This window comes from Falco punctatus (genome assembly GCF_963210335.1).
Source record: "Falco punctatus genome assembly, chromosome: 1".
Classification (NCBI taxonomy): Eukaryota; Metazoa; Chordata; class Aves; order Falconiformes; family Falconidae; genus Falco; species Falco punctatus.
In genome coordinates this window covers 22,506,437-22,529,707 of record NC_137580.1, presented here as the reverse complement: position 1 = coordinate 22,529,707, position 23,271 = coordinate 22,506,437, and the positions used below count along the sequence as shown (strand labels likewise).

The following is a 23,271-nucleotide window of genomic DNA, read 5'->3' as shown; positions in this document are numbered from 1 at the left end:
ATGTATCTTACAATGTCTCCTTCCAGAGCTGTAAAGCTGGTAATAAAATGTACATGCACTTTTCAGAACACAAGATGCTTCTTATATTCTTATTCTCTATGGCAAAGATTAAGAAAGAATGAGTAACTACAAGCTTTGTTAGTATCCCGTATGTAATTGATATCCAGTGTACCTCTGCTTTCTAACCTCACAGGTGACCCTGTCTGAACCCGCTGTTTTGCCTAGTGCCTCCAACTTCCAGTCTGAACCAGTGGAGGGCCGGAAGGTCAGCAAAGTCATAAAGACCACTGTAGTGCAAGGGGAGAGAACGGAGAAACACCTGGGGGATGCCAGCCTAGCTACTGATCTTCCATCAGCCAAAGAGGACTTTGAAGAGGTAAAAACAAATACTAAATGAGTGTCACAACATACCTGGGGACAAATTCTGCTCTATTGAAAGCATTGGGGGAAGTGTCATACCCAGCTGCTGAGTATAAACCTCTGTTGCTATACTGGGCCATGTTATAGTTTTTGTCTACAAAGGGTGCACATGTGGGGAAGCTAACATTACAGAATTGGGTATAAAATGTTAAGATTCTGAAAAAACACCACCAACCAACCCAACCCTGGAGGCTTTAAGGTAAAGTTGTGTGAAATCATGGGTGTGGTTACTGTTCAAGAAAAAGTTTGTTTATATGTTACCCACATGGAGCTCATTTTAGAAACCGATACCGTTAAGTCTGCTCTCTGGCGAAGGTGATGTATTTGTCCTTGAAATAAACAGCTGCCAAGCTGATTAGCACCTTTCTGTTTTTATGCTTTTTCTGATCAGTTTAGACATTTCAGTAATAGAAAAGTGATACTGTATCAATACAGCTTTTTTTCTACAAGGAACTGATAGCACTTCACTCTTAATCCATTTTATTGTCCCTTGGAATAACACATGTAAAACACATCTTAAAGATTTGCGTGGATAAAAGTAGTGTGTCATTAGCTGCAACAAAGGTACTTGGTTTGGGTTTTTAATCTGACAAAATATCATATAAAAATAGATGCAACAGTATCAGGCATGGTCTGGATATTTCCTGCCATGCCATGCTGTCGCAGCTTGCAGGAAGAGAAGAGGTGCTAAGCTGTTCGGTGGCAAGGGCAGGGCTGTGGCCCAGCAGCCAGAGCCCTCTCTCCTGGCGGTAACAAAACAAGCAGCAAAAATTCATGCAGAGACACGCACAGGAATGGCTTGGGGAAATGACACTTTTCCCAGCTTGCAGCTTCTAGTTTAGTAGATCGTGAAGCCTGGGGAAGATACCACACAAAAACCCACATCCAGCCAAAAGGAAAATGAAAATGCTGCCTTTTAGTTCTCGTGTTTTCTATGAAGTATTAGTAACAGCAGATAGTCTCTGGAAAAGCTTGCCAGGCTCCACTCTCTGCTTGTTCCCACCTCAGTACAGTGGAGGCTCAGGAGTATCACCCATCACATGTGTGTACAACCGTTCCTGTACGCTCACCCTGAGAACAGGCAGCTCAAGGTGGCAGTGGGGACAGCTGTGAAAGAAAAAGTATTTTCTGTGCCAGGAGAAAGGTCGCTGTAGCAGGCTGTCATAAACAGAAAGCATGAGTTCTCCCAAGTGCGGTACTGTGAAACCTTGACCTGGGCTACCTTCAGAGTTGAAAAGAAAGCCCCAAGACATGCTTCAGTACAATTGTTAGTCAAATGAAACTACCCTACACAAGAAACTGTATGTGTATTTGAGCAATATTTGAAAGGATGCAAAAGGACAGGCTGCTGTTTCTCTTTTTTGGCTATTCATCATTTTCTCAGCATTCAACTTCATTAATATAGAGCACAAAGGAACGAAGAGCAAATACCTTCTGTTCTAGGTTTTTGTTTTAATTTGAAGTTTATGTTTTAATTTGAAGTTTATGTTTTAATTTGAAGTTTATGTTTTAATTTGAAGTTTATGTTTTAATTTGAAGTTTATGTTTTAATTTGAGGCTTTGAGCTACACAGGTAACCAAATGAAAGTCCAACTCCCTGCTTTAGTAGAGAAAGAAATCATGAAAGATGACGGATCCATTATTAAAAGGTTTGGTGTGGCATGTCACTGACCTGTTACTACAAAAGGATTAACAAGCCCAACAAATGAGTGGATTTAAGCAAGTGGCTGAAGTGAAACCACTGGCAGCATCTGTAACTTTATTTGCAAGAGTACTAAATATGACTACTAACATTCTGTTACAGGAAGGGAAATATGCACTGGAAAAAGTCTACATGTGCTTGAAAAGCCTCAGTGAATAGGGCAGGGGTGTGGTGGGTTCACTCAAGTGCCAGGCAGCTGCTCCCTAACCCTCCTGGAACGGGGGAGAGAATAAGAACAGCAAAAGGGTGACAACTCATGGGTCAAACAAAGAGTTTAGCGAGGGAAGGAGAAAGGGAAGAACAACCAAACAAGCGATGCAAAGGCAGTCACTCACCACCTCCCACAAGCAGAATTACACCCAGCCAGTCGCTGAGCAATCATCACCTTGGAAGACATAATCCCCCACCCCGCTTCTTCCTCTACTCCCCGTCAGTATTGCTGGGCGGGATTCCCTATAGCACGGAATATCTCCTTGGTCAGTTGGGGCCAGCTGGCCTGGCTGCCTGCCTTCACAGCCTCCTGCCCACCCCCAGCCTACTCACTGAGGGGGACAGGGGGAAATAAAGAGAAAGTGCAGATGCTGCATAAGCACCATTGAGCCGCAGCTGCAGCACTGGCCAGTTACCTACCTGGTTCTGGGCACACCTGGAAAACAGTGCCCAGGCTGCTGTGAAGTGAACTGCACCCTGGCCAGACCCAGCACAAAGGGGTATGGCTGCCTGGCTGACTTCATAGGAGGCGACACAGCGTGGTTTACAGTTAACAACAATAATCAAGGTTACTTCAAAAGTATTTTTTTCATACCAGTTGCCCCTGCAATCATTTGCTAATTTTAACATTATCAGAATAGACAAGAGGATACATGGGGATAGACAGATATATGCATGTGACAGTTCAGCCTTTCGAAGAATGAGGCAGGGCAGATACTAGGAAAATATTTGGCAGGGGAAAAAAAGCGCTACTGTAGTACAGCAAGTGTAGTCATTCCTACCACACAAAACTTCAGCCGAGGCTGCTAGAGGCTAGGTGTCTTTTAGAACCCTTGTCTTCCAGAATCGATCGTGGCCATTGGGGTGGTAAGGCCAACATTAGCCTTTGAAAAAACATCCTGACCAAAGTCTGTAATTGTAACGAGCTGTAGGACAGCTCCTGGTTTCCAAGCTAGCAGGATGGTGTCACCAGGACACACTGGGAGCCGGAAGACCCACTGCATCTGCTTTTGGACAAAGGGCACGTTCTTATCAAAGCGCCCCATCTAACGGAGGGAACTTTGGGCTTCTGGGTACAGCTAAGCGAGAGATGCCCAGCTGCCCTATGACAACTACTTTTATTTGCCATAGATCTGGAAGGGACTTGGTGACGTTTAAGGTTCTGACTAGTAAAGCAAGATGGTAATAAATAGAATAGTTTAGGACACTAGCTCACCACAAATGTAGTTTTACTGACTGTCAGAAGTAAGATTTGTTCAGAAGTAAGCATTCGAGAAAGTAATCAGCTTCAATTACTGTTGTACAGGACAACTCTGTGTGTTGACGTTAAATACAGCAAATAGAAGGTCTCATATGAATTTCAATGTATGTTGCATGTCTGTGTGTTACAGCATGGTTTTGCTGGGCATCTCAAACTGTGTGCTTCACCAGCGCATAGAGATTAATTGCTATTAGTTTACATTATGAAAGCTCATTAAAGCGGTGCCACGTGTTGTATTCAGAATGCCTAACAAATATCTGACCTCGGTAGCTGGTCTGACTGCCAGCTACAGGTCTTCTCATGTTACTTTAAATGAAAAAGCCATAACACTGCAGCTGAAAAAGAGCGTTTTTTTAAAACCTTTGGGAACCACAGGCTTTTAAAGACAGTTTTCTCGTTTATTTTGTTTTAGGACAACACTAAGTAAAGCCAGCACACAGAAGAGGACTGTGATGAAGGATCGGTATGGAAAACACGTTCACCTAGAAGAGCTGGAAGACACACCAGAAGCGCTACCACAGGATGATCTCCAACATGACCTCCAGCAGCTTCTCAGACACTTCTGCAAAGAGGACTGGAAACAGGAGGCGAAGTGAGAAGCTGCCACCCCTCAACACCACCGCATAACCATCCATCCCGTACGCAGCCTTCATCTTCTCTAGCTGTAGACATTCTTACCTACATAATCACCAGAAGACACTGCCACTTCTACTTGTGCAGATGCAGTGAATTCATTTATTTCCCCCACCCCACCACCATATTTGATTTTGGGTTTTTGTTATTTTTTACCCTGTAAGCTAATTTGTGACCAAAGATAGCATCCTTCATTCAGGATGATTTATCCACCGAATCGTCGTCTTTGTGCCGTACCGGGAATTTTTCAGCATCGCCACTTCTCACTGTTCCTTTGCTTCTGCACTAGCTTCACAAATTTGCATTTGTCAAGCCGACTTCATCTACAGGCCTCTTCAAGTGACTATGTACATGCACCACAAAAAAGGGAGTTAACGCATAAACTGTATATAGCAAGAGTATGTGGACTTACAAGACTGCAGAAAACACACTGCCTGTGACTACAATTAGCGTCATGGATTACAAGGTCTATTGACACTGCTGAACAGCGATTAATAAAACAATGTTAACACAATCGACTGCAAACACAGACTGACCAAGGAGGAAGCACTGCAGATCTACTGCACCCATAAGACTTCCAGTTTAGGGATCTATTATAGTTAAAGGCTCTAAGAGTCAGGCTAAAAACCTGGAAATTCAGCTGTTCTTGCAAAGTAACAGCTGACTGTGGCCATTAATACTTCTAAGACCTTCGGACAGCCACTTAAAGATTTCCAGCAAAAGAAAAGGAAAAGAAAAAAGAAAAAGAATACCCAATTAGGTAACCAACTTGCTAGCAGCTATATCTATGGCACATTTGCATACGGTATTAAAATCTTTTAGATCTGGACATGTGGCAGGGTGTATTAAACAATTATAACTACAGTAGTTTCCTGTTTTCATCACTGCTTAGCAAACCACACTGTCTTATTGGTGGTACTTCCTGCTGGCCACTGCACTGTAGATAACTATGGGAGAAAGACTTATCCACTATACAAGGAGAATAATTAAATCACCGTGTTTTATCGAGATTGCCTCTTATCTGATACATGCATGTGGCATTTGAAGGTCAAAACCAAACCCTCCTATAATCATGTCAGCTTGTTAGCCCTCTTAGCACTGAGCGAGCAGTTTTTATCTTCCAATCAAGTGTTTTTTAAAGAGAAAGTGCTCACAATCCTTGAAAGCCAGTTTCTGTTCATATTTTGTTATCTATCTCTATATATAATATATATATATTTCTAAAAAAAACCCTCTGAAAACCACGATAGCATGTCTGCACTTTTATTTTCAAAAAAGGGAACGTAGAGATCTGACATTTTAGGTGTTCTATACCTTAATAGTTATTGGAGGGAGCTCCATAGTGTTTTAGCATATATAATACACACACACACTAACAAAATGTTTTTGAACAGCTATTTGATTTTTTTGATAGTATACTCAAACCCAGAGTAAAACAAATCCTCTCCTCTAGGAGTAATACTTTTCCCAAGCTTATCTGGCCTTCTAAAATTATTAGGTTGGTTGTTCTTTTTTAGTGACTCACTCAGTGCTCAGAGCAAGGGCACTTCCTCATTAAGGTAATGATGCCAAAAGCATGAAACATCTGGGGAGTTCTGGCTTCCTGCAGGTAAAACAACCCGAGGTGTCACACTAACACTTTTTTGGCAGGCCGGAAAACAAAAAAAAATAAATAATCCCCAACAATGAGTGTTTTGGCAGCCAAACCGAACGAGACCCATGATGAAACATTTCATAACGCATCATGGCTTTCTTATTGTCAGAGACAGCACAGGATGATCTTCAAGGATGGGGCTCTAAAGAAATGCATTTCTGTTGTGTTATTTGCGGTGCAGATGATGTTCTGTGTAACAACATAATGGTTATTCACCTCTTATTTTGATTTTTTGCTGTGTTATCAAAGAACTTGAATACTGTGAGAAGAAGTGACTTTTAAGTTGACGAATCAGCATCTTGTTCCCATGGTGATAACACTAATTGAATATATCTATGAGGGCATGTATTAGTTAAAAAATAAAAAAAAAATACAACACTAACAATACATAGCTGCAATGTGTACAATGGCTGATTTAACTAAATAAAAATGTACAAGTGTTAAATGTAGAAACAACGGCTCGCTCTCATTTACTGGCAGCGCAGCACAAAATGGAACAGCGCTCTTCGGGAACCCCAGCTGAACTACTATAGTTACAGTTCCTCTGTAGGCAGCTCCCAAAGGAATGGGCGATTTTTGGTTTTAATTGTGCCATTCAGTGCTGATTGGGACGTGTCGGTCTGTTATAAGTGAGTGACAAAGGTGGTTTTCTTTAATCACTGCTAATAGTTTTTCACAGGGTATCCAGCTGCGTTCCCTAGTTATTATAGCGGGCCTGGAACTGCGGAGTTGTCCTTCAAGAGTGGCTCAGACTGTCCCAGCCCATTACTTTTTCAGCACCCACTACTCGTTAAGTGCCCATATTTCTCAAGCAGCAGAAGGATAGGGAAGAACAACAAAGGGTGAATATCTGTCACATCTTACATCCCTGTAACACACATAGAACACTGGGAAGAGTCAGTTTTGTTGCCAACTGAAAATGTTTCAGTGTAAGTAAGTCCATTACTGCAGGCAATGCTCTGGCTAATGTAACCGCTCACAGTAACCCCAGTCTCTGCCTGACCCCCACCTTCCCAGTCATTCCAGTAAGTGGAAAGAAACCATCACCAAAGCCTGGGACCCAGAGAGGTCCTGTCGCAGCAAGCTGGGACACGCAGCCTGCTGGTCAGGCCTGCCTGCCCTCCCAGAAACTCAGACACTCTCTCCAAAATGACAACCTGACACACAACTCAGAGTGGACACATTTATTTTAAACTAAATAGCCCCCAAACCCACAGAGACTGACTCGGTACATACATGACCAATGACTGCTGCAGGTACAACGCATACAGCCTGTAATTTCAGGCCTTCCACAGTGACCACTTTCAAAGAACAACAAATTTGCCTAAGAAAGGGAATACAGACTGTTTCAGCCACACCATCACCCTCAAACCTTCCCCACCACTTCCCAGCTATGAACCCTGCAATTGCTGCAAGCTGTCAGCTCTTGAAATGCCCGATAAAGACGACACCCATTGTTGCAATTCCTGCCAGCAGGGCATCGACACCAGAAACAGAAGCTGTATCGGCACCCTTGGCTGTCCTCTTCCAGCCCCTGTACGACGCTGGTTTGCCTTCCAAGGCCTAACCCCCTTCTCAGTACCAACTGCGGCAGCGGGCACAGGCCACCTCCACTTTGCCTGCCCTGTCTGCCCCCTCCCCGACCAGCAAGGCAGCAATTAACACCACCCAGCAGGCTGCCAGAAGTTGCTTTACTCAGGGCCGTACGGGAAAAGGGAGTCAGGCAAGCGATTTTGGAACGCATTTCTGACGCGCTGCAAGGATACGAGCAATATCACTGCTCTGCTTGCACGCCATGGGGCTATTAAGACCCAAGGCTGTACCCAGAACTGAATCTTCTCTAGTTGTTAAAAAAAGCTGCCAAACAAGCAAGAACATGCAGCCACACGATGACCACCCAGCAGAGAACCCACTCACGCACATCCCGGAACCCTGTACCTGTTTACCCCACAAAAGCTAACAGTGTTTCCAGGTCAGCAAGTGCCTAATGAGGGCACCAGCTTTTTGACTGCAGTGACCGACTCCCTTTTCAGCTCTGTCAAGTCAACATCCTTCTCGCTCAGCCTTAAGGCTGCTTTTTTGATTAATCTGTCACCAGCTTTCCTCTATATACTGAATCAGTCCCTAAGCGATCATTGCATGAGCCCAAACATTGCTGCTGCAGAGCTCAAGGCTGGAACAAAGCGTACCTGTCCACTTACTTCCTGGGAATTACAGGCTATGCATCTAAAACCAGCATGCCATTTCAATACGCACAGTTGAAGAGATTGAACCACCAGCATCTACTACCAGCTGGAGTGCTTCAGAACACACGGCGTGCTGAAAACCCGCCGGATTTGCGGTGCAACACCATGGCTTTCACAGAACTAATACTGCTATAATAGTACAGACCTCACAGAGCAGGCAGGTGGAAGAACGGTATGTTTGGTTATGCGATGCTCAACTGGTGTACCGCTGAAGGGTTAGGATCCAACAAAGACTCTCCCCTACAGCAAAACAAAACCCCAAAAAGAATTTTAAAAGAGCAAAGAAACAAATAGAAATACGCCATTCTGATTCCCTAGCTTGTGTTTGTGCTTTGCTCTTCATGTTTTTGACAGGTGACTGCCCACCAGTATTCCCTCTTCCTCTTTCTGCAGTTTCAGCTTCATGTTCTCATGCCAACATGACTCCATAGCAGGAGCTGACACAGTAACAGGATTAAATAGAACAGAAGGCTGGCACAAGGCTCTGGCACTGCTAAAGATCAAGCATTCCTCAAAAGCATGTTAGAGCTTCTCTTTCCATCTCTCAGAAATGAGAGGCTGGCCAGTTGGTTGGAAGGTAGGAGACAATGCCCAGAATCACCCCACAAGCCACCACATCTCCCTCTTGTTTCCAAACCCAGAAACAGGCAACTGAGCCACAAACAAATCCTTCCGCTTGGCTTTGTTACTGCAGGAAGGACCTTAATCCCCCATCACACATGGCAGTGGGATTTCAGGTGCTGAAGATGCCTCTCTAGCATTCCGCCTCTGCTGTGTGATAACACACAACCCTTCCTCTAGGTGAGCAACCAGCCCGCTCTGGTCTGCGGCCATTTGGTACAGGCAGAAAGGAGGAGGGAAGATGAGCAGGGCTGGCCAGGCAGCATTACTCTGGGTCACGCTGTCACAGCTGTGTGTGACACAATGAACAGAACATTATAGCAAAATGCTGCCTTACATTACAGACTATGCTAAAACTATCCTGGTCCCATGAGAGGACAACAGCAGTTGACAGAAAGCAGGTAAGAGCAACAGAGACACCTCAGGGCTGTGCAACAGCCTGCGATCAGATCAGGAATAGCAGATTCACAGCATCACTTAGGTTGGGAAAGACCTTTAAGATCACTGTGTCCAACCGCTAACCCAGCACTGCTGAGCCCACCACTAAACCATGTGCCCAAGTGCTGCATTACACATTTTTTAAACACCCCCAGGGATGGTGACTCCACCACCTCCCTGGGCAGCCTGTTCCAATGCTTGACAACTCTTTCCATGAAGAATTTTTTCCTAATAATCAAACTAAATCTCTAAATGTGAATGATGCTTCACATCAGTGAATGCAGGTCCAAACCAGCATCTCCCTCTCTCAATACAGAGCAGATTCCAGGTGTATTATCATCTTGAGTTGCTTCTTTCACATAACTGAGGTACCACTGGTCCAGTAAAGCTCCATTGATCTGAGGCAGCACCTGGCTCCCAGCCCGCGTTTCAGACTGACAAAGAAACATCACTGGACAGCCAAGGGACCATTTTGGTCTTGGCTCCAGACAAGACAATGAGCACAAGGGTTAAGACTTTTCCCCTCCCAGTTTTCAGCAATCAAAAAAGAACGTGTCGGAATTGTATCACTGGCATTAACAGAATTTTTGGAGACAACATGGGCCAAGTGTTATTGTGGAGATAAGCGACTGACACAGGAAGGGAGGAGAAAACATGGAAGCGATAACCTAAGTAATGAAGAAAAGAGGAACTGGCATGTGAGGGAGGGACGTCCCACTGCAGTACTTCCATTGGCGAGTCCTTTTCTCATCTGTTGTATCCAAACAGCATATTCCTCTGACAGCCATATAAGAGACAGACTATTTGTTTTCCGGGCGTATTTTCAAACGGTACAGAAAGCCCCTCTAGCTTTAGACACCACAGTTATTTGTTGACAAGGCAGTAAAATAAGTCATGAAATCATCCATAAATCAGTAAAATCATTCACACCAGGTGTACATAAAGACACAAGCTGCACCAAGTCCTCCCTACATCCCTACAGGATGCTATCTTACCTCTCCAAGTTGGAGAACATCAAGGTGAAGGAAATGAAATACAGACAAATCCATGAATCCAAGATAGTTAAGGGATTGTTCTTTGAAATGATGCAAATAAGGGAACTCAGTCCCAGCCTTTTTGGCATTCACCAGCAGTCTATGTTTTGCAATAAAAATAATAAAAAATAATAATCTGTGCTAATCAGCATATATAATAACACAAACAACAAACACAAAACCCCCAACCCTTCTCCCCCCCATCAAACCGAACACGGAGGAGCCTGCCTTGCCCCAGCCGTGCCCCAATAGGCTGTAGCCCCCGCAGCAGCGGGCTCTGCTCTCCTCCAGCCATCTCAACATGATTTCCAAAGGGTTAAGAGATACCAGCCTCACCTCTGCAGGCTGCCTACACACTTTTCTGTCTCTTTTATTACGAGCACAGAAAGTTACTATTACTATATTACTACCTCCAGTGCTAAATGCAAAAATGTGGGCAATTAAATTGCCATGTGTAACAGCTGGCTGGACCCGTCTGAGGCCAGGTGGAATTCACCTCCACTGAGTTCTTGCTCAGCAGTAGCTGGCATCACACACCACTTTTATTAAATAGCCACTAGAGAGCAGCAAATCATCAGCGTTTAACAGAAAAAACACAAAACTGCCACGGATTTTTCACGTTGAATACTCCAGGATTGGCAAGAAACTTCCCATCCCTTATCCCAAACTTTAGAACTTAAATATGTGTGTATTCTATTTACATACATACACACGCACGCAGAGTTCTCCCCTGCAATACAGCAAAGGTAAAAGTCAGGCAAAACAAGGCTTCAATAAGGGTATCAGCATACTTTGGGAATATTTACATCTCCAAATATTTACATTTATTTGCTTGAACAGCATTTACATCCTTTCATTGCTTACTTTCCGTGGGTACTGAAGCAGATGGCTCATTGTCTGCACCCAGAGCACACACATTTCACTGGGGAGTATTAAAGCAAGTTTTGTACTTGCATGTGCAAATAGCCTCATCCCTCACACAGTGCTAAGAGTAACAGCAACAGGACACAAACACACTGTGCAGCCAGTGCTTCTAGACAGATCAGAGCAAAACATCTAGTTTTTTGGTGTTTCCCCCCCTCCCCTTTCTTTTTTTAAAAAAAAAACCAAACACTTTCTTTTGGATCTGTAAAGCACAAAATTTTTTCTCCAATTTAATTCACTTATAGCCAGGAAAATATTTTTTTCTAGTTAACCAAGATCATTTAAAAGAAAGAAAGGGGAGGTCAAACGTATTTGCCCTACTATTTTCACCTTAGATGACTAAGCCCAGCGAGGATTTTAGAGATAAGAGACATGGCTATACCCCACTCGGGGGCTTAGCCCAAGCCCACTGAATCCAACCCTACACTTCTGTACTTCAGAAGGCTTTTTTATCAGGCCAAATTTGCTGCAGCTAGTAAAATGCTCAACAGTTCAGCCACATTGTGAAATGGAAATTACAGTCGCTTTCTATACACCTCTGTGCTCAAAGGCTTCCAGTGGTTCTGAAGTTGAAATATCTGACAATTTTATCAAAACGGGTACCCAGATCCAGCATAATCCTGTGACCTTTTTATTGCTACATTTGACATGTCCATATCTCCCTCTGAGCGTGCAGATTTGCTTTCATCAAAGCTCATGTCCCTGCCCCATTCCCAACAGCACAACAGCTCCCGCAGGCACGGGGGAAAGCCGGCTCACGTTCCCATTACATCAGGCAGGCTTGGGGAAAGCAAGGTACACAGCAAAGCATGCAGGGAGCCAACAATGAATGAGGGACTTGAAAACATATTTCAGAGTTGAAATACATTACTGTAGGCTTAAGAACAGATACTCTTCATGTCAGCTTTTAGAATAACCTATCTGCTATGCAAGTGCTGCAACAGCATCAGCTGTTGAACTTGCACGTAGGGGTATATGCAGTACTCATATTGTACACAGTTGTGATGTTTCAGGCTTCAACTCACTCAGAAAGTTTCCTTTTTCCTCAGACACCTCTGCCGTACATAGATCATCAGATCGTAAGTACCATGAGATTATCCAATAACTTTAGCAAGTATTTTTAGGTTTTTTGAGGTTGGTTTGCTAGAACAAGAACAGAGCAAGCTAGTTACCATGTTTTGTTCAGTAGGTATTTAAGAACTCTCTTTATCACACCAGCCATTTGAAAATACAGCTGGGAAAAGGAAGGGATACAACAGTTTCCCCCTTCTCCTCCCCTATTCCTTCTCACAGGTGAAAAGCATGTGCCTGTACTTGATGATGATGCTGGTAGAAAAGCCCAATTAAAGTTCCAGAAAAGCTAAACTACACCTGGGCACAGTAGAGTGCTTTTCTTTAAGATGAAACTACTGCAGAAATGCTCATTAAACTCAGAGAGCATTTTGCATTGCCCGCCTGAATTCTAGAAGTATCTATTAGAAAAGTATTTGTCCACAAGCAATTTTCATGGGGAAAATCAAAGTGCAAATCAAACACCTCTCCTCTGACAACCACAGACACAGAGTGAGGCTTTCCCCACCCCTACCCCCTAACTTCAAAATTAAAGCTTAGCACCCAGTTTTGACAAATACTATTTTTCATCTTTTATTTTTCCCTGTCAATCTATGCATCACTGATCAAAGTCACATTCTGCTGAGTGGCAATGCTGACATTAGACGGACATAATTCAAACTACAACATACTTTTGTGGCTAACTTTCCATACACAGGGAGAAGTGTGACTTCCACAGCATTTAAACAGTGGATATTGTGCAATACGGTTCATCTGTTTGATACACATGAACAGACTTAAATAGGGTCTAAGCCTGCAATTATTATCAGAGACACACATTCTGCGTGATCCTGGAGGGAAACATTTGGCCTCCCTCCCCCAAAGACCCTGACCCCAGGTGCTGAACAGCAGCCCTCGATTTCTCCACCAGGACAGAGATACCAGAGCACCTCTCAGGTTTTACTTCGGGCTTCAGTAACTTACTTTCACAAACACAGAAGCATGTGAGCCTTCGGCAGAGTTCTGTAAGGCAGGTTTTACCATCTCCACTTTGCCAGCATTATTTCTGGATTGCTTTCAAAAACTAAGGCCAAATTCTTCCCACAATAATAAAGAAAGAGGAGAGCAGACTTCATGTCACCAGTTTGACTTCATCCCATTATCCAGCAGTGCTCTAAACCAGCACTTCAAGAATATTTGCACAAAAAATTATTTGTTCAAAGAATTAAATATGGACAAGTACATCTCAATCACATCTCCATCAAAGAAAGATAAAGGCATTCTAAGACGGTTTTGCTGTTACTGATGAAGCTAAACCACCGTGGTTCCATCTCTCCATGGTGGCACCAAAATAACAGCAACTGACATCCCACAGCACAGTGCCTGTTGCCAGTAGAGAAGTGTGTTAAGTGAACGTCACATAATTAGTACACAATCTGAGATTCATTTTAATGCAGTTAGTAAATTATTTCAGCATTTATCAATTCATGAAAAATTTGTGAGAAAAGAAGTTGATCTAGTCCATTATTTTCCATAAAGAGCACGCCAAGGTTTGTCCAAGAGTCTGATGACATATGAAGAAAGACTTTCACGCTCTTGCTCCCCATGTAGGCTGACCAGAATGGAGAGGAGCATGTGTACCACATGTGAATAATCAACAGCAGACAAAGCATTTACATAACTGTTTTGAGCTGGTGAACACTTACTCCAACCAGTACCTCATAAGAATCACAGAACCTAACTATTTATTTTGTTTTGTTAAGGCATGGGCAATTCTGAAGATTCTGAAAAACTCAGGCATTACAGTCCTGGCACATACCCAGTAGAAATCACAATAATAATAATAATAGGAATTACATTTATAAACAGTATTTTCATAAAGTAGGAATAAGAACAGCAGCACATTTGTCATGAAAGGGCACCTAACTCTATAAGCCTTTGAAAATAAACCAGTACATTTAAATAAACTGCTCTCATACTGCAGCTTGTATATACTTGAAGGTTTTCAAAAAATGAAACACATCATTTAAACAAAGCTTTGTGTACGCCAGTTGAATATCAAGTACAGATGTCGGCTAGCACAGGAGGAAGCTTGCCTGGCAAACACATGCTCCATTTTCTATGTTTAAAAGACACTTTTAAAATGAAAGCCTCTTACTTGCAGCACAAGAGTTAGAAAAAAACAAACCACCCTTGCTGGTCTAAAACTTTCAGATTGTTTTCTTTACTGTGTAAGATTTAAGATTCCTGCCCCATGACGGCACACACAGCCTTTTATCTTAAGTTTTTACAACAAAGAGCCTCTGCAGCAGGACCAAGCCACCTAGCAAGAACAACAAAATAGCAACTCTTAACAACCATCCACAGATCTTCACCTGCATCTGGCAGCCTCCTCGCCGCTCAGATAGCGCACACCACCTACAGAAAATATGCTATTTTCCAGTCATAGGCTACAAGCATCTCTGCCATGCACAGCAAGACCCCTCCAGCCACTACTCACCAGTTGCGAACAGCTCACAGGAGAATCCATCCACTCCTCCATATTGAAGGTCAAAACACATCTACTCCTATCATGAATTCCTGAATATTTCCTTTCTGATCACTGCAAATCTTCCCTCTAATACCAGCACTAAGATGATCTCTAACTTTTCAGCAAAAAGCCCAGCTTCAATTGCACTCAGAGCCAGTTGTGAGGCTGTTACCCCAATGGGGAACAGCTGGCATTTATGAGGCAGTTACTCCAATGGGGAACAGCCGGCACCTTGCTCGCACCTGACTCCTCCAGGTGCAGGCCAGCACCAAAACCCAGGGCTGGTGGGACGGGGCTGGGAGAACCCCATCTTGTTGAAGATGTCCCTGCTCACTGCAGGGGGGTAGGCTAAATCACCTTTAAAGGTCCCTTCCAACCCAACCCGTTCTAGGAAAGCTTAGCATGAGGTGCAGTTACACTTGCTCTTTGAAGTGGTAAAGGAAAATAATAATAATGCAAAAACCCCCACCAACTGCACATATTTATATGAAGATACTGCAGCTAGTGAAGCCTGAAAACATAGCTGAGTATGCGCTGGGGACGGATGTATAGATTAGAAAGTGCCATAGCCTTTACTTCTTGAATGGCGCTATATTCTTTATGAGTAATTTCCAACTGGTGCTGCAGGACATATTTACTCCATATTTCTGTTTGGCTTCCAAAAGCCTTGGGTCATTCACTCCAAACTTTAGCAAGTTAACCCATCTCAGACGGAAGGTTTGTGTCCCTGCTGCTCCACGTGGACAGCCGTGAGTGCCATGCCACAAGAGATGTGCCAGCAGAAAAGCCAGTGAGGCTCAGCTAGGCACTGCGCCACTTCACAGGTGTGCTCTCTGTTACAGTTTCGGGCAAATCACCAGGCTGGTGCCTTGCTCCTGCCATGAGGTCACGCCAACCAAACAGAACCTGGAAAAACCAGGCATGAGAAACTGCTGGGTGAGGCAGATAAGCAAGGGAGGAGCTGACAAAAGTTACAGAGGGTGATGCGAGGGATGCCTGCCCTTCACAGGGGCTTAAGGGAATTAGGCCCTCACAGGTAACTGCAGGGGCGTATGGGGGACCTCACAGAAAGCAGACGCTTGTAGGTAACTGTAGAGGAATGGAGGCAGGGGGTTGATTAGCATTGATAACATGCAGCTGTGGCCTGGCCTCAGGGGCAGTGGGTTGATTGACATGGACAATGTGCAGCTGTAGCTCCTTCCTGCTAAGTGGTTAAATAGCCCCAAGGAGTGTAGGAGGAGCAGTGTGGTCTGACTTCTAGAGGAAGAAGAAACAACATGGACAGTAGAATCTGACTGATGGTAAAAGCCTTGTTGCAGTCTGCTAGTTTGATTGTGCTGCAACAATTGGTACCCTGTGTGAGGCTGACTGAGTTAGACTCCGACTACAACAGGTAACCATATCATAATGCCCTCTTATTAATATTATTATTAAATAAACCACCAATTATTATACCATAATAATAACATTATCATTATTCCCTCTAGATAATGGTATCAGCCATACCAGGTGTGGGTATAGATTTAGTAAAGCTGGGATCATCCAGGAAAAAATCAATCATGAGCAGGTTGTTTATTTAGGAGGGGACAGAGGCAAAGTGAGGTACAGGGATGGCAGAAAGAAGGGTCAAGAAATGGAAAAAGGGGTAACGCAGTCATAAAAATGGGACTTGCGCTTGATCACAGCAGGCAGAGGAGACCAATGAACCAAGCACTGTGCTGCTGACCCTGTCAAGAGTCGAACCTGCTTCTGCAGCCAGGAGGACCAGAGGAGACAGGGAAGGCAGGCAGGATGCTTTCCCTGCCCAAAATAGCAACATGCATACAGATGGATCGCATTATCATGTGTTAGTGTCCATTCCTGGCCAGATGGCAAGTGCCCACCACTTCCCACTGTGCTCACCCTTCCACCAGTGCATCTCATTGGGCTTGTCAAATTCAGTGGTATTCAGTTTATTTTCCACAAAAGCACTGGCATTTAACACAGCTGCACATGCCACAACCTGTGCAACAGTCCTAGGTGGGGTTTTTTGAGTTTGGGTTGGTTTGTTTCTTTCTTTGTGTTTGTTTATAGTAACTAAACCCAACCACACTGCAATAACAACTGTACCGAGGTTAAATTCCAAGTTGCGTTTTCAGGCACAGCAAGTTCCTATGTTTGCTTAAAAGAAAGTTTGGTTAGTTTAGCATGCCTGCAGACACCACCTCCCCTCTATGTGAAGGGGAGCACTGTACCTTAGCCATGCATTGTGATGCTGCCTCTCTGTTTACCCCATCACCCACAGCATGTTATCAAAACCTGTTCGATAATCAGAAATGGTTTTAGAAAACTGTCAAGTACCTGAGATGACAAAGCCCAGCTTCTTGCAGCTGGGCTTCTTCTCAGGTACTTGACAGTTTCCCAAAACCTTTTCTGATTATCAGGAAGGTTTGGAGTGCCTCCTTAGCTGCAGACCAACGGCTCTATTCAATAGTGCTTCTAATGGTAGGCATTGGCAGGCAGGCATGATTTTCCTTCCTCCCATCTCCCCAAAAGCCAGACAGTCTAGAAATATGAGTATAAACAAATGAGCCATTAGTGCCAGCTGGCTATTTCCAATTGAGTTATATTTTTTCCCTATTATATTGCATTGTTGCCTAGAGGTCTTTATTTCTGCTCTTAATTTCTCTGGCCTGCTTATTTTATTATCCAAGTGTCACAGCCAAATAGCATACAGCGGTAGGTTTTGTGTATTTACTCCAAGCACGCTGAATAAAAATTGACTTGAGAATATCAGAGCCATTTCTCTGAGATCTGTGCAACAGAGCGTCTGAAATACACATTTTAGAGGGGTGGCAGTTACGGGCTTGCCTGACAATTCAAAGACACCAGAAAAGCTGTTGCAGATTCTGGACATAAGTCACTTCACTTGAATATTGAACAGTGTCCAGGTTCTCTGGCTAGTCTCCCAGATAGATGGTATTTCAGTAGCGAAGAGAAAGTCCTGTGTGGGGACAACACTTACAAATAAGTATGTTACAGAGACAGGATAATGACTGATCCCATGGGATGTGGAAATACTTACGTAGGAGGAGACTGATAAACTGCATATGGGAATTCAGACCCTGTTTGATAGTTGACAGGGGCTCTAAATCCCTTACAAATTTTAAGCTCTTAGCCCAAGTCTGCAAGCATCTTCAGCATTGTTTTGCTATCATACTTGAATTAATATTCAACAGAAATTTTTGTTCAGTAGAAATCACTAAATATAGTCCCAAATTTGTACTGGGGACTGTGTCAGAGTCCAAATCTCTTACTGTACTAAGCCTTTACACCACTCATTCTCAGCACTTCTCTAACCTCCCCTTCTCCACTAGTTACAGCATGCATTTTACCTGTTTGCTATGATTTCTGAAACTGCCTCAACTTTTACATCCATCATTAAGAGAGATTTTCACCTGCACGTTGCCATTTACTGGTACACGATGTATACAGTGCATACCTTCAGGCATTAGCCTAGCAACGCTGAAAAGAACTCCCCTCTGCAGAAGCTGCTGAAATCACAAACATGGAATACTCAGAAGTTAATGATCAAAATTACCTTAGGCAGTTTTGGATGGGCTCCAAAATAAAACTGTTCCCTCTTTTTATCAGAGGTAACCAATTTCTGTCCCCAGTTACCGCCTAGTTGTTTAAGTTGACCAGAAGATATGAAGGTCACTGAAATGAGATACTGGAACATAGCTGTCTGTACAGATGTATGATCTCTTAGTCTTTCACAGATTCTTGAATTAGGAATAGAAATGAACAACAACAATGAAATCTTGTACCAGCCAACTGATGTGTTTAGGATATGTGAGCAAGAAAAAGGGTCAGACTTCCAAAACAACTTAGAAAATGACTCCTAGACTTTCACTAGGAATGCTTCTAGTTTCAATATACATTTCTGCAAATTATCTCCTTTTTCTAAATAAAAGCTGTGGGGGTTTTATTTACAATGCCTATACATTGATTGTGTTATTCTGGAGCTTTCCTCTGCTCATCAGTATCTATGAAGGTATGTGCTGTAGAAGAGGTTGAGAAAGCCTACTCTGACTGTATTATCTCTATACGGTGACCTGCCACTAAATTCACACTTTATTATTTGACTGCAGAGGAGAAAGAAGGGGAAAATTACAGCCTAAAGAGGAAAGGGAAGATGCGAACACTGTATTTTTCTCCCTCACACTTCCATTTTATCTCTCCATAACCACTATTTCACTCCCTGAAGCCAAACTCTTATAAGAAGTTGCAGCTTAGCTGTAAAAAGTATTCCTATCTAGAAACTTCTCAAATGTTATTCGGAGTTATGAATCAAAAGCATCTCATTTCTCACTCCTCTGACCTAAGCTGACTCCTGAAGGGAGCCAGACTGGCTGGCAGCAGTGAAGCAAAATGAATGCCTCCCATAGACACAAATATGCATTTATGTAGGTTGTGCTCAGATTCTTCATCATTGTCCTCGTCATAGGTGTCTGCTGACAACAATAAAAAGTGGGTACTCTAATAAATTCTCATTGAATTTATGAGTGCCTCCTCCAAGGTTAATTTTATGTGGCAGGACAGCTGATCACACCAGTCTCTTGCCCCAGAGGATAACATAAAGTATGCATTCTTTTACAAAAATCAGCAGTTCAAATAACTTGACTGCAGCCATCGAAGCTGTGCACTGAACCCCTTCTACTTGGACAATTGAAACTTGAGACTTCGACCCTAATAAGCTCTGGACTGTAAATCCAAACTTGGTTTAGCTTATTTTCTATTTGTATCTTTTAATTTTCTTTGAGGAGCAACATGAATAAAGTAGGCCTTGATTTTTATCATCGCTTCCACAAAAACACATGCTCCCCAAAATTAAATGGAAGTTGTAAACTGATGAGATTTATTTCATATTGTGTGTACATAGATTTTACATCTTGGAAGAAAGCGTAGCAAATGGAAGGAACAGACTCCTAATAATAACGATATACCTAAACTATGTTATCCAGCGCTCTTTTCTGAAAGGTAACAAAAAAACAGCACCAAGCTCTCAAGCAGATGCTAACGCAAGGATGAAGGATAGAACTTTTCACTGCCCCTAACTCTCCCTTTCAATCACACTTAGTTACAGACTGAGGACATCAGTTCCTTGGCTGGTCACCCCTATTGTATTAGCGTCTGGACTGCATCAAGCGCTTGCAGCCAGTAGGAAGGAGCTGGCTTCTTTCTAACAACGGCCAAATGACAAAACCTCACAGCAATGACCTGGGTAGCAATACAGACTTTTTGTGCTCAGGGAACTGGAGCCAGACCCACAAAATCTCGTGGAGCTATCTTGGGTTGGTCATTAAACTCCTCTTATACCTTTGTAAGCCCTTATCTGCAAACAGAATCTTGCCTCTTCACAGATGAATGTTTTTTTCACGTTGGGGGAACTGATGACAAGGATGATCCTTCACTGTAGGAGCCCACTGAATATCTTCAAACTGAAGCATTTTTTTAAACTGAAAAGTATCAATGTATTCATTTCAGTGGGAACCAAGAAGGCTCCTTGAAATGGGGAGCTTGAAAACCTCAAATTATCAAAGAACTTTAAAAAAGACATCACTTTGCAAAAATATGTAACAGACAACCTTCTGTTCTGCTTCAGACTCTGTGTGCGTGAGTGTGCACTGTAGCATTACATTTTAACCAAATCACTGTAAAACTGAAACCTTGTAATTACACCTTCTCCATCAATCATCACCATCTCAGATCTTCTCCATCTCTCAGAAAGATTCATGAAGCATCTAAATATCAGATCAGGTCTCTACCAGTGGCAGAAAAATTAAGTAACTTTGGGTTTGGGGTTTTCTGGGAGGGATTTTTTGTCTTTCTTTTTTCAAGATATACAAAGAAAATATACTGCTAATGCTTTACAGATGTATTGGCTTTGAACTGCTGACAGATGCAGGAAGTTGATTTTAGCTAATATAATTAACTAGCATGACCTTCAAAACTTGCAGGGTATTAGCACATGCTCTGTTGAGAACAGCAGTACGTTGCTGCCACCTTCAATTAAAAGTACTGCCCTCAGAATGGTGTGCTGTGGCTTTTCTTAGATTTGGGAACCATTGCATGGTTTCAGTTGCCAGGATAGATGTGAACCTTGCTTTTCAGAGGGAACTTAGTTGGAACGCTGCCTCTTCCCCACGAGCTTGGAATGCAGAAAGGTTCCTGTGACGAGGACTCAGAACGTGAGCAGAGGCCACAAACCATGATGTGCTACATGCCATGCAGTGAGCAAGTGTGGAGCTCTCTAAGCATTCCTTATAATTCTGGCCATAAATCCGTCATGCACAGACTGTAATCACTGTCATTCAAGGAATGAAACTCAGCCTTGTACCTAGAAACTCCTGTCATCCATCAGCTTTGTGGCCTTGGGGAAATTATATACTGTCAGGTTTTTAGCCATAAAACTAGGTAGGCGATGCTCGCCCACTGCCAGTGACATAGTAAAGATTAATTAGCTAATGTTTTTAAAAGCCTTCCAATCAAATACCCAAGCACAGCAACACTACACCCAGTAATACTGCCTATTGTTCCAGCTGCTAACTGTGCCCAGGAACAGGTCTCACGTAGAAGAGAGAGACAAAAGGTAAGTGGAAAAAAATAAGGAGAATGGAGGGAGTTGAGTTTTAGACATAGAAGTAAATGAGTCATTTTGAGGAGTGGCACACGACACTGTTTTTAACATAATAAATGCCATGCGGTAATAACATCAGGGTTTCTTGCGACAGGGGGAGGAGGATGATTTGGGAGGAGGAGGAAGGCAGGGCATGAGCATTAGGCAGCGGAAGGAAGAGGCAAGCATCTGAGGGAGCAGCAGAGGTGCATTTTGACAGAGAGGCAAAATGATCTGCCAAAAGAGAAACCTCAGACTCCTTTCTCCTCTTGCCACCAAAATTTTTAGATCTTTGTGCCAGCGATGACTCCTTAGAGATGAGTAGTGTGAGTTGCTAAGGCCTTTTAATGAAAACAGTATACTCCTCACCCCCCTGGCTCTTCCACTCTCTCAAATATCCCACTTACAACCTTTTGGCAGACAGCGTAAGACTTGTGGGATATAAAGTAGCTCCACCTTGTCATGTGTGAAAAGCCGGTCTTAACTGGGAAACAGTGCTTAGAGAAAGGTGGGAATGCGCTGTGTCAAACACCAAGTTCCCCTATTTATAGAGAAGAGAGTAAATATTCTCCCATCCTGCCTCTTAGTGCGCCTCAGGGTCCTAATCTTGGGAAATCCATTACAAAGAAGAGATTAGAAAAGCATCAATTGAGGACTTTTAACCCTTTCTTATTTGCATTTGTTCACCTACTTAAATCATCAAACACATCCGTTTCTTTAGGTAGAGTGTTGTAATGTTTCCTGCCCTCAGCTTTGTGTTAATTAATCCTCATTGCAATTTTCAGCCTTTTTGACAGCTTCAGTTGACAGGTGCCCAGGGAAGGGGATCCTTTCTGCTGTTGCCATTAGGGAAATTTTGACTTTTTTTTTACAAGCTGCTGAAACACAAACTAGATCCTTCCCTGCTTATTTCTCAGAAAGGAAAAAAAAAAAAAAGGCCGTCTCAAATATCAAAAACTCAGTGGTTATGGCACTGACATTGCACAAGGGACACTCACGCTCAGATTTCTGGCTAGAATGAAAAAGAGCAAAATCTCCTACTTGTGCTTCCCAATCCGTGTCAAAGTGCTCTACATCCAGGGTCTGAAACCAGTCTGCTGCTGCACTTGTCTGTGTCCATCACAGAGTATTTATTTATACAAAGAGGTTTGGTCCCAACAGGAGACTGAAACAATGCCTCCAAAAACAGATCTTGGAACGATGTGCCAACACCTGCATGCTTCCAACCATGTGCATACAAAAATTCATGTTTGATGAAACACAATTTTCATACCAAACAAACAGTGTTGCTGAACTCACAGATCTATTTCAAACCACAGCGACAGCTCTGGGAGGCATTTCACTTCAGTTCTTGTTAGGAGCCAGCACGGGCCAGCCTGCCATGCTTGCGCTTCTTAAGAGCGTCATGATACTTCATCAGTTAAAACACTTCTGCTGAAGGATGAAATAAAATGCCCTCTTTCTTCTCACATTTTAATTACTACCCTAAGTAGTTAGGGCAGAATTAAAAAAAAATAATAAATCTATTACTGCTCTTTAGACTTGCTGTACGTGTGTTGAAAAAAAATACTATTTTTTTTGTTTTCTTTTGACTACCAGCACACAGGAGAATTCTACCATTCTAATAAGCCACAAACATGCAGTTTTCCAAGTATCACTGATGATTTCAGATGCCTCAGACCATGTTCAGAAACTTCTTCAACTGTGTTGTGAAAATGCTGTGACCTGGAGATCCAAAGAAAGGTTCTGCAGGTGACTAACCAGAGCAGACCTTAGCTGGGTCCCTCTTAAGATGCTGGAAACTAGTTAATACTCCCAGGTTCTTAAAATATATATACAGAGGATATTTAAGTCTTTACCTAAAGGATAATTTTGCTCAACTTTCAC

The 23,271-nt window shown here is 43.0% G+C and overlaps 2 protein-coding genes across 40 annotated transcripts in view; one reads left to right on the top strand and one right to left on the bottom strand.

Moving 5' to 3' along the window:
• Nucleotides 1-4,163, top strand: part of ANK2 (ankyrin 2) — a 395,080-nt gene extending 390,917 nt beyond the window's left edge. For all 39 annotated transcript variants that reach the window (XM_080373623.1, XM_080373646.1, XM_080373648.1 and 36 more), the window contains 2 exons: nucleotides 194-376; nucleotides 4,006-4,163. In XM_080373623.1, coding sequence (XP_080229749.1) covers nucleotides 194-376; nucleotides 4,006-4,020 — 198 coding nt within the window. In that variant the 3' untranslated portion in view covers nucleotides 4,021-4,163. The remainder of the gene's footprint in view (nucleotides 1-193; nucleotides 377-4,005) is intronic.
• Nucleotides 1-23,271, bottom strand: part of CAMK2D (calcium/calmodulin dependent protein kinase II delta) — a gene marked incomplete at its 3' end in the record, with an annotated part of 209,310 nt that overhangs the window by 21,111 nt on the left and 164,928 nt on the right. The window lies entirely within an intron of this gene.